The sequence below is a fragment of the Psammomys obesus genome, unplaced genomic scaffold, assembly GCF_907164565.1.
Source record: "Psammomys obesus unplaced genomic scaffold, mPsaObe1.curated_primary_1811, whole genome shotgun sequence".
NCBI lineage: Eukaryota > Metazoa > Chordata > Mammalia > Rodentia > Muridae > Psammomys > Psammomys obesus.
The window spans coordinates 2,804,979-2,820,126 of NW_026596064.1; the positions used below are offsets into that span (position 1 = coordinate 2,804,979).

Here is a 15,148-nt window from a genome sequence, read left to right on the forward strand (position 1 = left end):
AAAAAAAAAAAAAAAAAAAAAAAGAAGAAAAAAAAAAAAAAAGAAAAGAAAAGAAAAGATAGTCTATAACTTATTTTCTCCTGGGCTATTTCCTCATCACATAGTCACTTATGTTGTAAGGTTGCCTTGAGAGCTAAATAATTTAATGTATTATAAAATACCTAGCTAACTATTTGGCATCTAACAGGAGCTCAAAATGAACCACAATTCTTAGTTTGGTTGTCTTAGTTTTGTGTCCTATACTCAAAATGCAGTCTATGAATGGACTTTGAGGTATGCCATTAAAATGTTCTAATAAGCTGAACCAGTGCCTATGTTTCCGATGGCTTGCTAAATGTAAACTTCTGTACAAAAATAATTTTGCAAAAAATTTTAAGGATTATTCTTCCTTCTTTTTCTTCCTTCTATCTTCCTTCCTTTCTTTCTCTGTCTTTCTTCTTTCTTTTCTTCCTCTGTCTTTCTTTTTCTCTTTCTCTTTCTTTCTCTTTTTCTTTCTTTCTTTTTCTTCCTTCCTTCTTTCCTTCTTTCTCTTTTTCTTTTTTCTTCCTTCCTTCTCTCTCTCTTTTTCTTTCTTTCCTTCTTCTCTCTTTTCTTTTTTTCTTTGTTTCTTTCTTTCTCTTTCTCTTTCTTTCTTTCTCTTTCTCTTTCTCTTTCTCTTTCTCTTTCTTTCTTTCTCTTTCCCTTTCCCTTTCCCTTTCCCTTTCCCTTTCCCTTTCCCTTTCCCTTTCCCTTTCCCTAGCTGCCCTGGAACTCACTCTGTAGACCAGGCTGGCTTCAAATTCACCTGGCTCTGCCAGGATTAAAGGAAAGCACTACCAACCTGGCCTGAATATGAATTTTTTTAAATATTTTATTTATTTATTATTTATACAGTATTCAGCCTGCATGTGTGCCTGCTTGCCAGAAGAGGGCCCCGGATCTCATTATAGATGGTTGTGAGCCAACATGTGGTTGCTGGGAACTGAACTCAGGACCTTTGGAAGAGCAGCCAGTGCTCCTATCCTCTGAGCCACCTCTCCAGCCCGAATATAAATTTCTTAACATCAGGGTTGGTGTCTCATATACACCAGAACATTGTCTTACATATTAGAGTCTCAGTAAAATTATATCTGTGTTCTCTACAACATTGCTAAGTTAGGAACAAACAGTCAACACATCAAAACTAGGTGGGAGAAGGAGTCTGAGTGTTTGAGATGGCTAACTACCACCTCCTTTGGACTCACTTTTGTTCCATTAACAAAGTTATTCCACTGCAGAGAACACTTGGCTTCATAAAATTACCCCTTTTCTTGGCAACAACTGGTATAGGGAGATCACTTGGGGAAGAATTAAGAAACCCCAACAATCCAACAACTGAGCCCTAATTTGATACCTCTTAGGACTCTCAGGCCTTGGAACTCTGACTTTCAACTATTTGGAGGTTTTTAGTCTTTGAAAGAACATTCTGATAGTTAAAGTCATTCTCTACACACACACACACACACACACACACACACACACACACACACACACAAAAGCCTTTGGACCCTGGGTCAAGAATGATTAGAACAGCCCCCAAGCAGACCAGCAATGTGAGAGTGAGAGTTCAGGTTTCCTAGAGAAGTCCAGCCCTGACTAGTCCTCTCTTGTTTGAAATAAAATAAAACAAACAGACAATTACAACTCCCTATATTTAGCCTCAAGGTTATCCCTGAGGGGCCAGTCTTGGGCATGAATGCTAAAGGCTTGCAGCCAAGCAGCAACCACTCTTTGAAGAACTTAAGTTCAGCCCAGTAAAATGAAGCTTTGTTTGATAATATCGTTTACATTTTCAAATCCTGGGTATCAGGCTTTCTTCCTATCCCTTGTGGCCCTTCCTAAGTTTAGCTGCTGGTGTAATGGGGTAACCATGGCAACAACCACCTGCCTATTTAAAACCATCTCCAATGCTAAATAAGGAAGCCTAGAGAAAATGGTTGCTTGCCTGCCTCTCGGCGGACAAACCGAACACTCCTGGGTATTTTGGATACAGGCAAACAAGCAGGATAGAAGCAGCAAGGACCCAAAGTTCTCCAGAGGAAATGGGTAGCGACTTTGTAGAACAGGGGCTCCCTCCGAACAACTTCATTTCTCAACCAAGCACACAGACTTAAATTCCAATTCATATGCCTGCCATGTCTACCAGGGAGAATATGAGGCTTGAACCCAGCAAATGTAGATGTTGTCCTGGTACTGGAATTTGAGAAGTGGGAAGGGAAAAAGGTCAACAGGCCATGATGAATTCCTTCATACCTTGGTTGAGGCTGTCATTTTTTTTTTTTTTTTTTTTCCTGACAGATCTGTGTTTCTAACTGGACTTTAACAATGTGGCTTTCTGATGCTTGATTCAGCTCCCATGTTGCTGTGTCTTAATTTTTGGAATATGGAGAAACTCTGTCTCCTGCTTCCTTATTCTCTAAATGGACAGAGTCACCTTCTTTTCCATAACAGAGACCATGCAACAGCCGCACCAAGGGCTTCTTCTTCCCCAGCATACTGCTCTCTTTAACTCCTGGCACAGCTGGTTCCTTCTCCAGGATTGCTCTTTTTTTTTTTTTTTTTTTTTTTAATTAGGTTGTAAAATCTATTCTTGATTTCTTTATCTGGGATGGGGCATCTTTGTCATTAGAAAACCCTCCACTCCCGGCTCCATGATCTTGCTTTGTGTTCTCTTAACTCACTTCTGCACGTATGCTGGTATGCACACCTGCTTTGCAGCCTGTTTGGGGATCCGGTGGGAGAGAGGTGGGCAGTGAGTGCTGGGCCATCGGTCCCAAACACCTAAATAGTGTATGGTCTGCAGTATATTTTCAAAAGATGTTGCTGAGTGAGCGAGTGAATGAGCAGAACCCGTGGATCTCACAGGCTCTGGGTATCTTCCCAGATACACATGCTTGAGGACTTGTAAGGCTGTGTGTGTGAAGAAGATGCCAAAAGTCAGTACAATGGGGTGAGTGTTGTTTTTTTTTTTTCAAAAAGTGATCTTGAGGCTGCTATTCTGATGGTGTGAGCATCTGGTCTGCCTTTCTAGGGGAAGAGAGGACACAGGTTTGGCTCTTTTTGGAGAGGAAGAACGAGGATGAGGAAGAAATTGATATTATCTGTGTGGGAAAGAGGCAGACTCCTGCCAAAAGGTCAGAGCCCCCTGAAAAGGCCACAACACACCTCCACATAGCCATGGAGGTCATCACGAGGGGCCTGCTCACTCATGAGCACCACTTCTACATGGAAGGACTGTCCAGGCACCAAGAGGACCAGGCTGGGCAGGGGGAGGGTCCTGCGACAGATCAGTAAAAATGGCAACACCCTCACTCAGGTCCTCAGACACAGAGGCGAGTAAGAATGGGTAGACACACCATGTTTTAGAGCATCGAGGAAGAAACGAGTAGAATCACAATGGAAAAGCCCCCAAAGTAGTTACTCTCAAAAAGGCCTCCACCACTGCTGTCCGACTCAGCAGTGGGGCTCAAGGTCGCTTCAGGAGAAGACTTGAAGTGCAAAAATAGCTAAAACAAAAAGCTTCCAAACTGGCATGTAAACGGACCTACTGGGAGGTGATCTTGGGAATTCTCAGCCTCGGTCAGGGAGAGAAACCTTCCTTCTGACATCTGCTAACACCTGGGGCCTACTCCACACACACAGGCTGGAGCACAGGCTCAACCCTGAAAAGATCTTGGGATTTTTCAGTTTTAGCCACAACATAAATGACCTCAAACAAGCTTTGGGCACAACAGAACTTGGGTTTGACTCCTGTCATTTTTTTTTCCTTTTTTTTTTTTTTTTGTCATTAATAGATTTGTATTTGTCTTAAAAAACAAAAACAAAAACAAACAAACAAAAAAAACCCTTAAAGTTTGCCCACATTTCCAGCGTAAATAGACTTTTAAATGTGAACACTTTAATAAAATATATATAGCGGTTTGAAAACAGCGATTGCGTGCGTGTACAGGAGTGACGAGGCCGGCCGAGGGCAGGGACGGCGTTGCCAGGAGCTGGCAGCACATGTTTGTAGTGTGTTGTGGCTCTGGGGTCTGAGTGAGATGCGATGCAGCCCTAGTGCATGCAGTTCAGTTGCCGTCAGTGTCCGGGTGTGGTACTACCTCACTGTGTCCAGCCTGTGCCTGGTTAAGCTCCCGGGCTGTGGGGTAGTGGGCTGGGCTGTAAGTGAATGTCCTCAATTCCACTCTATATCTCCTGCTTTGAGGAGAATTCTGTGGGCTAAATAAACGGCCATCCGTTCAGGTTCAGAGATCGAATCCAAATTATGATCTCATTGCTCCCCACCTGCTTGAGGCTAGGTGTGGACCCTACGGATGAGCCTGAAATAGTACCACGAGGAGGCTAGAGTCAGGAAGAAAAGGGAAACGGACAACTCCCTGGTAATTGTGTGCCAGTCACAACTGTGTTCTGATCAATTCCATTCGCCTTGATACACGGGTTTGGGTTCTCTGCAACTGACCATCTGGTTTTTAATTTTCTTTCAGGTCTAAACCCAAATCTCCAGGCCTGAAGGAGCCCGTAGGAGGCCGCTCCTTCGTGCTCCGGTGGTTACAGCCCTTGCGGGGTCCCCGCTGCTGCCCTCTGCTGTCCGGGACAGAGCTCGGCATCTCCACCGGCCTGAGACCCCAGCAGAGCCCTTCTATTCGCCCCAACCCCCTGCTGGAAGCCGGGCTTTTGGGGGGAACCTCTGAGGAGGTCAGGGTAGGCTCCCCGCCACCCTCCTGTCCCCAGACGCCTCCCTCTCCTCGGTTCCTGCGGGAAGGGACCGGAGGCCAGGCTGCCGCAGGTTTCTGACATTTTTTTTTTCTTCTTAGAAATGGAAACCCTCCTTCCGGCAACGTGGCAAGTGAAGTCCCCGGGCGACCCGGCCAAGGACATTTCCGTGGCAGCAGGTGGGAGGCCGCACTAGCTGGCAGTGCCAGGAGGGCGGGGTGCCACTGCGGCAGCCAGTATGCTCGCTTACCTGCTGTTGAATTTTTCAGGGTGTTTCTCTCTCATCATGTGGAATCTGTGCGCAATGGAAGCATCCTGGAAAAGAAAGAGAAGGTAGAAGCCTGGTTAGTGGTTGTGGCCATGAGGTATGGCGGGAAGAGACACATTCCGGAGACTCCAAATCACAGGGGCTGGGCATCACGTCCAGGGGTAAGCTAGTGCCATCACTCAGGCATCTTAGAGCTTAGCTTGGTTGCCTGAGAGCCCTGGCAGTTATCACTGTAACTCAAGCCCAGGGAGCAGCCACGGTTGGTTCAGCCTTTGGAGACTGAGGCAGGAGCAGACCCTAGAGTGAAGAAAAAGACAAGTTCCTTCCAGGGCAGTGAGGGGCTCCTGCTCAGGTGAAGCCAGAAGCCGGTGGGCGTGGGGTGTGGTGGTGGCATGAAGTGGGGGACATTTTCACTCATGGGAAGTTGCAAAAATAGTGCATTTCTCATGTCCCGTTCACCCAGCTTTCAGTAATGGTAATGCTTTACATAACCATAGCACCTTGTCGAAAGCTGAAGCTGGCTGGAAAAGGCTGTTATGTATTAACTCTTTGTTGTCTGTTTCGCTAGTAACAATTAATGGCACAATAGTTGATAATAAACGAGTAATGAACTTCTAGTTTCTGCTTATTAGTCAGTCATTCTGCCCGTGGGACTGCTTCTGAGGCCAGCAAGAATCTCCCATCCTTTCCTATGCACTTTGTCGTCCCCCCCTCCGTTGGCTCCACCTGGACCACGGAACTCATATGAGGCTCCATGGTCCCATCCTCACAGTTGGGAGGTGCTTGGCCCTGAGTCTCCTATCTGCAGCCCACACTCCCATCATAGTCCTCCTGTGAGTGCTCATGGTTGTGACTGGAGTTTGGATGTTGGGCTTCCACGATCTACAGTTCAGAACAGGATCCAACGGTGAACCCAGTTCTCTTTCAAACCTAGCCTTCCACACGTCTTAATGAGCCCTGTTTCCGGCAGAAGAATGTGTCGCCCCCTTGTTACCCAGTCTTCATCTAGCACTGTGAGGCCAGATGCTAAACTCTGGAAATAAACTGGTTAATGGGTTGGAGAGCATACAGCCTGGAAACAAGGAGCTGATTTAGATTTGCCCAGAGGCAGCAAGCCACACCAAAACACAGAAATCTCTGGACTTGTGGGGAGACTGAGGCAGGAGGATCTAGAGGTCAAGGCTAGCCTGGACTACAAGGTGGTACTCTATCTCAACAAACCATACCAACAACCATCCAACAACCAAACAAATAACACCCCAACCCACCATAGAGTAGATTTTTAGCTAATGTATATTCTCTCTTCCTCTCCCTTTCCCTTTCTTCCCTTCTTCCTTTCCTCTCTTACTTCTTCTCTCTCTCCTTCCCTCCCTCCCTCTTTGTTTCTGAGACAGGCTCTTACTGTGTGATTCTGACTGGCCTGGAAGGCACCATGTAGACCACCAGTTCTCAACCTGTGGGTCACAACCTCTTTGGGGGTTGAATGACCCTTTCACAGGGGGTCACCTGAGACCACGAAGAAACAGATATTTACATTACCATTCATAACAATAGCAAAATTAGAGTTATGAAGTAGCAATGAAAATAATGTTATGGTTGGGGGTCAAGGCATTAGGAAGGTTTACAACCACTGACATAGACGCTGCTTAGCTCTCGAGATCCTCCTACCTCTGACTTCCTTGCACTGCTTGTGCTATCATGCTGGACAGTTTTGAAATGCGTCAAGACAGAAGGTGCAGGTCACTGAAGAAGCTTTCGGGGTGCATACTACAGGTGATGAGTTTCCTAAGGGACGGGAGTGACCCCAGCCGTCAGCCACTGTGTGAAATCTGGGAGGGCAGGCCACGATTATAGGCTTTCTTTGTGGTTGGCAAGCATTCCTTGGGAGTTTGGTGGTTAAATTTTTTGTTACTGATTCATTCTTGTAGTTTTCAGACTCATCGTAGGGAGCTGAAGGTCTGGGCGGAGTCACCTCGTGGAGGAACAGTAGCAGGTGTCAAAACTCAGGGAGGCCCCCTGGACCCACACAGCCTCCTCAGCTTCTCTGGGTAGCTGCTCTTCCAAGCCTAGTCCATGCCTACCTCCCGGTCTCCCAGCAAATCTCAGTGAACACTCCCACTATGATACCTGCGACGCTTGCACTTGTCAAATGATTTTCTAGAATTCCAAAAGGGATTTATTTCATCTATTTTTCTTTCTTTGAAGCACTGATTTTCTCCTGTCAGGAAAAAAACAAAAACCAAACAACAAAACAAAACAAAAAACAATAAAAAAAACCCCCAACACCCCAAAGCAAACGTTCATATGTTGTGTGATTTGAACTTCACTGCCATGACCCCCAGTACAACTGAGACTGGCCCCCTGGTTCTTAATTCCTGGGATATTTGCAGAGACCATTCGCCTTGTTCAGTCCTCATCACCCCTGGTTTTTCCATTGCTAAGTTTTGCACGGCCTATTCCAAAGGCCAGTATTTACAATATTGTTAGCTCAGCGTGTGGCTCCTAATTTGACAGTGTAATCTCTTGACAAATGAGCAAAGCAGCAAGGAAGGGCTAAGCTATCTCCTGAAAGGCAGTGTAAAGCCCCTGACATGTTTGTCTCCCCGGAGATGGAAAGAGTCAAGACTCGCTTTCACTCAGCTGAGAGGCTACATGCTGAGCACTGACCATAGCGTCTTTATTTTATGGGTTCAGATACTTTCTTGATGATTACAGCAAACGAGTGCTTCCATTCTTCCCTCACAGAGTGACAGGAATGGCAGGCCAGTGGAAGCAATGGTATTTCTGACTGCCTCTGTGTGTTCTGTCCATTATGGGGTGAAGAGGAAATGAAATGTACTATGGACCGAGCTGTTCCTTCTGCAGCCAAAACCTTGGACACAGGATTGGATGTAGGGTTTTGGCTCACTCTCAAACATAAACTGCTGCTATTTGGACTCTGTGATACTGGAATGTCTAGGCTGGTGCTGTCCAATAGAAATGCAGCATATTTGTAACACGGAAGTTTCTAGAAGCCACATAAAAAAGTAAAAGCAGATAAAATTAATTCGTGAATGTTTTAATTAACCCAGTATACCCCCCAGATTTATAATTTATATATAACCAATAAAAATAGTTGATATTTTTATATCTCATTTTTGAAATATGATGTGTTTTTAGTATTTACACACCCCTTAAATTAGGCAAGGCATTTCAGGCACCCAGTAGCCACATGTGGCTTGTGCTTGCCATCTGGGACAGTGCAGTGCTTTGTCACTTTGGCAGCTTCTGGAGACAGAGACAGGAAAGCATCCACAGGGAAGACTGCTTGAAATTTGGGTTGTTTGGAAATTTTATGGCAGATGAGGGACTAGAAAAGATGTGGCTGGTTTATCCAAGGCATGAGTCCGACACGTGACAGATTAGCACTCAGTGCTGACAGAAACCAAGTTTGCAAGCATCTATCTTGTTGTCACACCCCCCCCCCCGCCAGTGGGTCGGAGGCTGTCCCTCTGGGACGTGAGGTGAGTGAACACTAATAACAATCTATAAGGTGGAAAATGGCGTGTGGGCTGCTGGCATCCAGAATATATTTCATGGAGTCAAGGGATTAGCTGCTCATCACTCTGTTAAGACTCAACTGACAGCACAGCCTGGGAGGAGTTCCGAGTTACTCAGGCTCCCGGAATTATTTTGTAGTTCCTAACTTCCTGTCACCGATACCTGGCCATCCTGACCTTTCAGCTAATCCAAAAATAGAGAGCAGGGAGGAAGAAGCCAAAGAAGTCAGAGGAAGTGATGGACTGGATGACTGTGTTCAGGACCTCTTCCCAGGGGATGTCTGAAGTTAGAAGGACAATAAAGTCAAATGCCGAATCTTCGCCGATTCCGGCTGGTATACGGTAGTGCTGAGCCTCAGTGACTCCTGGACAGGCCAGGGAGTCCTGTTTGCACCCTAGGGCATTGCAGCTGGGGCAACACAACAACCATCATCTTTCCAGTTTCAAGACAACAGCCATTTATTTGTTCAATAGGTGGCGCAAGCCCTTCAGAGTGGCAATGACATTGCAAGTATCTCTTTGCCAGTGTGTGTGTGTGTGTGTGTGTGTGTGTGTGTGTGTGTGTGTGAGAGAGAGAGAGAGAGAGAGAGAGAGAGACTATATTTAAGCATCGTAAGGAGTCAGAACTGGCTTCGTTTACACACCTACTTCTCTCACAAAGTTTGGGAAGTCAAATAGGAATCAAGACCTTTTGCAAATGTCAGCCCTACACTCTGTCAGGGTTATGCATTGGGTACTTATTTTCTCAAGGTTTCCACCTTCCAACTTTTAAAGATTGAGCACACAAACCCCGCAAACATTCCATCAAGAGAAAGCTAAGGGCACGCCAATGAGATAAAATGTCCCATTTCCTCACTCATGTACAATATGACAATAAATATGCACAAAGCAAAGGTATAGGAAAAGAACTATGAAAAACCTGTCCTTGGGATAGGTCAGTCTAGGGCAGGTGGGTAAACATGGGGGTGATGGGTGTCTGTTTGCATGTTCTTCCTTGGGGGGGCAATTAGCTTCTTTCGTTTCTATCCCCTCCCCTCCTTGGCTTCCTCCCTCCTTCATGACTTCCTTTCTACTGCTATCCTTCCTCCTGAAAGAATGCATGAAAACCGCAGTTCATGGTCACGGCTCTTATGTTTAGGGCCTGGGTATCTAGTTGAAGGAAGGTTGTCTACCTCTGTGGAGAAAGACAGGTACTGGAGAAAGCCAGAGCTGTGTCACAAAAGGGAAGATGTGTGGAAGGTTCTACTGGTAGCCATGCTTGGAACCTGCCAACCGGCAACTCCTGGGCAGCCTAGCCTCTCCGTCTGTCCTGCTGCTCAGCGATCAGTTCTGCCTGACTGCTTTTTATGGGGCCAGCTTCCTCTCTTCTGTCCTTCATTACTTGAATTTTAATTTCTGTGCCCCAGACCCACTTCCTGTGTACATTCTGCTCTGTACTGTTTCCACCCTATGAGAGCTTGGTTTGATCATCAGCATCAGAATGCTCCCAGACACTTGTTTTAAAATGCAGAGCCCCAGACCTTCCTGAGAGCCATGGAGTTAAATTACAAATCAAAATGTGGTGCAGGGCAGAATTTCCATTTTTAAAGAGGGGTGCTACTCTGGCTCTGGAGGCGGCGAGCTGACTAGCTCTGCTGCCGCTACCACCCAGGCCCAAGCTTTGAGCTGGTCCACTCACAAATCTACATCATCTGTGATTTGTTGGGGTGCACGAAAGGGTAGGTCCTCCTGATCCAAAGCTTCGGAATCTCTATGACACGGGACAATGACAGGATAACCAGAAGGAGGAGTCCCAGTGAAGATCCAATATTGACGGTGTCACAGAAGTCAAAGAGAGACCCTCGAACCATAACAACAACACCTTGCACGGGACATTTGCAAGTGACGATGTGTGGACAAAGGGTTATGCTGTGGGATACACTGTGACACGCTACAGCTTCCATGATGAGGTACTTTCTAAGCTTTGTTTAATTTTAGGTTTGTGTGTGTTTGATTTTGTGTGTGTGGGGGGGGGCGTGGATACCAGGGCACAGGGAGATGTCCTGGGGTGCATGATGTGAAACTCACAAAGAATCGGTACAGAGTTTTTTTTTAAAGGGGTGCTGCTGAGCTGTGTCACACTGGCTTTGGAGACCTTCCCTCACCCCTTCTCGTAGCTGCGTGAAGATGGCGGGGTCTGTGCTGAGCCCACAGCTAAGTGGGGCTCAGGAGAATGACACTGATCCCCAGCATTGCTGACCCCCGGCTTCACTACACACTGGCTTGGACTCACACGAACGCAACAACCACATCGGGCAATAGGATAATTGGCCTGGATGCGCCGCAGCCACTCTAAACACCAGCACGCTACACAGTGGTTGCGGCAGGAAAAAGAAAAAAAAAAACAAAAAAACAAAGTGAGGTCTGGTAAAGATGATAGTGGGATGTTCCAGGAGCCTGACAGAGGCCTGAGTACAAGAAAGGGTTTTTTGTGTGTATGTTTATGTATGAGCTAGGTGCACGCGCGCGCGTGCGCGCGCGTGTATGTGTGTGTGTGTGCGCGCGTGCATTTGTGTATGTGTGTTTGCATCATCCCTGAAGGTGGCCCTGAAAGAGGGCTTGGGAAAGTCTCTCTCTACCACAAGTTGGGAATCTGGCGGTGGGGCGGGGTGGGGAGAAATAAGCCAGGAACCCGCTGTGCATCTCCGCACTGACAGTGTCTTATCCTGGACCCACAATGCCTTGCCTGCTTCAGTCATACCAGAGTGCTGGAGTAGGAGTGAGGAGATGAAGGCAAATCCTTTCGTTTGAAACTGTTCCTTCGCTCAGAAAACTGAGCAAACAGCGTTCTTCCATGTGTGTGAAGAATAAAGGGAAACAACGAAGAAACGCTGCAAATGTCATGACTCTTCATCCCTCTCCTAACTGTAAGACGATTATTTTTAGCCCCTCTCCCATGCTTCTTGTTTTAGCCTTATTAAAAAGTGAAGCTTCTTCATTAAATCTGCTACCCCCTGGAGCTGTCTTTTAGACTCCCAACTCCGTCCCTCATTCCCTCCATTCCCTCCCCACCACCAGTCTCAAAAGGGGTACATTAAAAAGGAGCGCAGATATCGCTCAGTCTGGTGCCAGAGGATGGCCTGCAGGAGCGTGTGTGCACAAGACACTGGCCAGAACAATCCCTAAGACGGGGAGGCTGAAATCAGGAAAAATGCTCGTACCCAGGACTGGCCTGGAGACGGGGTCAGGGAGTGTGTCTGTGTTCCACCTCTTTAAGAGGCCAGTCCTTTCTGTAAAGTAGAGACAATGCCCGAGGATTGCCATGCTGACTAGAATGCACAATTCTAGTCAAAAGCCTGCCACAGTACAGAGTGCTCAGTAGAGCTGGCATCAAAAGCCCATCTCAGTCTGAGAACACTCCAAGTCGGGGGCTGGGTAGATAGCTCAGTGGCTAAGAGCACTGGCTACTATCCCAGAGGACCTGGGCTCAAGCCCCAGCACTCATTAACACTCACCTGAACTCTAGCTCTACAGTGCCCTCTTCTGGCCTCTGTGGGTACCTAGGGTACCCGGCACATACATATACATATGCAAATACCCATATACATAAAATGATTAATAAAAAAGAATAACATAAGTCAGGTGGTGGTGGCACACGCCTTTAATCCCAGTACTCGGGAGGCAGAGGCAGGAGGATCTCCATGAGTTTTAGGCTAGCCTGGTCTACAGAGTGAATTCCAGGACAGCCAGGGCAATACAGAGAAACCCTGTCTGGAAAAACCAAGAGAAAAAAAAGAATGCACTCACCATATTGTCCTCAACAGCCTAGGAAGTAGCGCCTGCTCTGAGCTAGGAGCTCGTTTCAGTATGACAACTGGTTGAGTTATACTAGCTGGGGTGGAGGATGGAAGGCGAACACAGACAGCGTTGTCTGTCCCTTCTTCTGTGTGTGTGTACACATGTGTATGCATATGTGCATGTTGCTCGTGTATACATGCGCGTGTATGTTTGTGCGTACAAGCATGCGCTTGTATATGGGCGTAGGGTTGATCAGGCACATTAAAGCTACCCCTTCAGCGTAGTTCAAGGAGCACACTGATGGGCTGCAACAGGGGCTGTAGAGGCATCACGGAGGAACAGGGAAGGCAGCCTGAGGGAGATTCTTCTTCAGTAGGAGAAGAATCTTTCTAGGGGTGTATGAAGCACTTGGAAGATGCACGGTTGGGCTGGAAGGAGGGTGTGAGCAGGAGGGAAGGAGCCTAAGTGTTAGGTCGGCCGAGGCTGGTGGAAGCATGTGGCCATTCCACAGGGTCAGGATTCCCAAATTCCCACACTCGTGAGGGTTTCTTCCTGGCCTTACTTCTTGGTGATTTAATTGTTTAAATTAAAGGATATATATGAAGGCTATCTATCTATCTATCTATCTATCTATCTATCTATCTATCTATCTGTCTGTCTATCTATCTCTCTCTCTCTCGATCTAAGAAAAAGTTTTGTTGTTGTTGTTGTTGTTGTTTTTTTTTTTCCTGTCAGTTAAAGATTCTAGGGCTAAGAATTCCTTCTCCAGTCAAGGGGCATGCAATCCGGGAGGCCACAACCGTGTCAGATCTGAGGATGCTCAGACCCAAGACAGGGCTAGGGACAAAACAGAACAGGTAAGGAGTAGGGGCCCAGAGGGTCAATGGACACTCTTTGGTCATGAAGAAAAGCAATCAAGGGCCAACTTACCACACCGATGGAGAAATAGTTGTTCATGATGTTGTATGGAACCTGGTCTCCATTCTCCACCTCTTCTCTCGGGATGACTTCTAGGCACCAGCGGTCCAGCATCACCAATGGGCTCTGTTCGATTTCCTTGAGGATTTTAGTCAAGCTGCCCCCTTCATAACCTGTGGATACGGGCATGGTAAGTACCACCGGAGCAGACAGGCAAAGTTGTCGTGTACGCAGGGCAAGTCGCTCTTTAGGCATGTGTGGCTAGGATCCTTCTGGGTGTCTATGGGATGGAGACACTTATGTTCTCTGAGCCAGGGAGAAGGGGGGACAATAGGGAGTAATTATCAAGAGTTTGGGGGTTGAGTTGGAAGCCTGAGAGCAAGGTATGGAATGGCTGTTGGCTAGAGACAGGCATGGCTCTGGAGCTGAAGTAAGCCCTCGAGAATGGGTAAGCTGTTGAATGGAGTTACATCATTTGCAGGAATGGGTAGAACTAAGGATTGTCATGTTAAGTGATGTAAGCTAGATTAGGTATTGTATGTTTTCTTTCATATGTGGGATAGAGATCGAACACATATTTACACGTATCTCAATATCTATATACTATCTATCTATCTATCTATCTATCTATCTATCTATCTATCTATCCGCCTATCATCTGCCCACCCACCCACTCACCTACTCACCTACCAGACAGGAAAGCAGTAGGACTATTGAAAGAGGAAGGGGCAGGGATAATAGGATGTGGAACAATGGAAGGTATTGGTGGGAGATAAGATTAAGGAATAGGATAAACACGTATGAGAAAGGCTTAACAAAACTTATTCTTTTATACAGTAAATGCACCACTAATTGGAAGAAAGCTAAGTGGAGGAAAGAAGGAAAAGAGGGAAGGAAAGACTTGTCAGCTGCATGGCTGGGAAGTTGTCTGTAGAATAACAGGTCAACCCCAAGACTGTAGAGTGTGGAAAATAACAGGTCCTTCCCAAGATCATCTTGTGTGGAAGATGGACTGTGTGGTGGTCAGCGTACTCTTAAGATGACTCTCATGTCTGACTTCTGCCCTGTCTCCCAAGCAAGAACATGGCCTGGCTGGCCTGGCCTGGTTTGCTCTTGCATTGCTCCCTTAATTGATCAACCACCTGGAGTCGCTGGTCTTCTGCTTGCTGGTCCCCCTTCCCCCATGCACGAGTGGAGCCAGGCTTTGGGCTCTGCAGAAAACTTTGTTTACAAAGTCCTTGACCCTTGCTCTAGAAGCCATCTCCACTCTGTATTCCACTCGGGGAAATTTCAAAACGAAAGCCCATTGCCCTGGGGCTCCTGACAGTCCAGATATCCATGGTGTCCTGTAGGTAACTGGTGAGGTGATATTTCAGTCTGTATTCTGAATTCTAATTCAGAAGGGCGGAGGGAGGAAGTTCATGCAGGGACTTCTGTTTAAATAAGCCCATGTATCGGGCAAGCACTCAGGAGGGGACAGGGGACATTTGTATCCTGCAGTTGACCCTGTCCGGTTGGGGGAGGCAGGCTGGAAGCTGATGGCTTCAGAACTGTAGCAAACACGAGGAGCTTATGCAGGATCCGGGGACAGAGGAGGGCGCCTGTTCCAGACCCAGCAAGGCCCGGCAGGGTCGTGGATCAGCTCTGACTGCTGTTGATTATCACCCCGAGGAATGTGACTGAGAGGGTTAGACTAACTTTGTAACCTATATGTCTTCTAAAGCCTATAGCTTTGAGTTTTAGGTCCAGGTTAAGCCAAAGCCTCTTAGTACCTTTCCAGAGAACGTGGAATGTAACTCTATCTGTGAGGACAGATATAAAAAAAGGCAAGCAAGAAATGACCTTCACTCAGCAAAAAGAACGACCAGACCCTTGTCTTCAAGATAGTATAGTGTTTCTTAGCAACGAACCCAGA

At 46.8% G+C, this 15,148-nt stretch overlaps 1 protein-coding gene across 2 annotated transcripts in view; it reads right to left on the reverse strand.

Annotated features, from left to right (window-relative positions):
* Nucleotides 1–15,148, reverse strand: part of Dgkg (diacylglycerol kinase gamma) — a 192,616-nt gene that overhangs the window by 80,761 nt on the left and 96,707 nt on the right. For both annotated transcript variants that reach the window (XM_055625066.1, XM_055625065.1), the window contains 2 exons: nucleotides 13,246–13,406; nucleotides 4,982–5,046 (listed from right to left, as the gene is read on the reverse strand). In XM_055625066.1, the coding sequence (XP_055481041.1) occupies nucleotides 4,982–5,046; nucleotides 13,246–13,406 (226 nt within the window). The remainder of the gene's footprint in view (nucleotides 1–4,981; nucleotides 5,047–13,245; nucleotides 13,407–15,148) is intronic.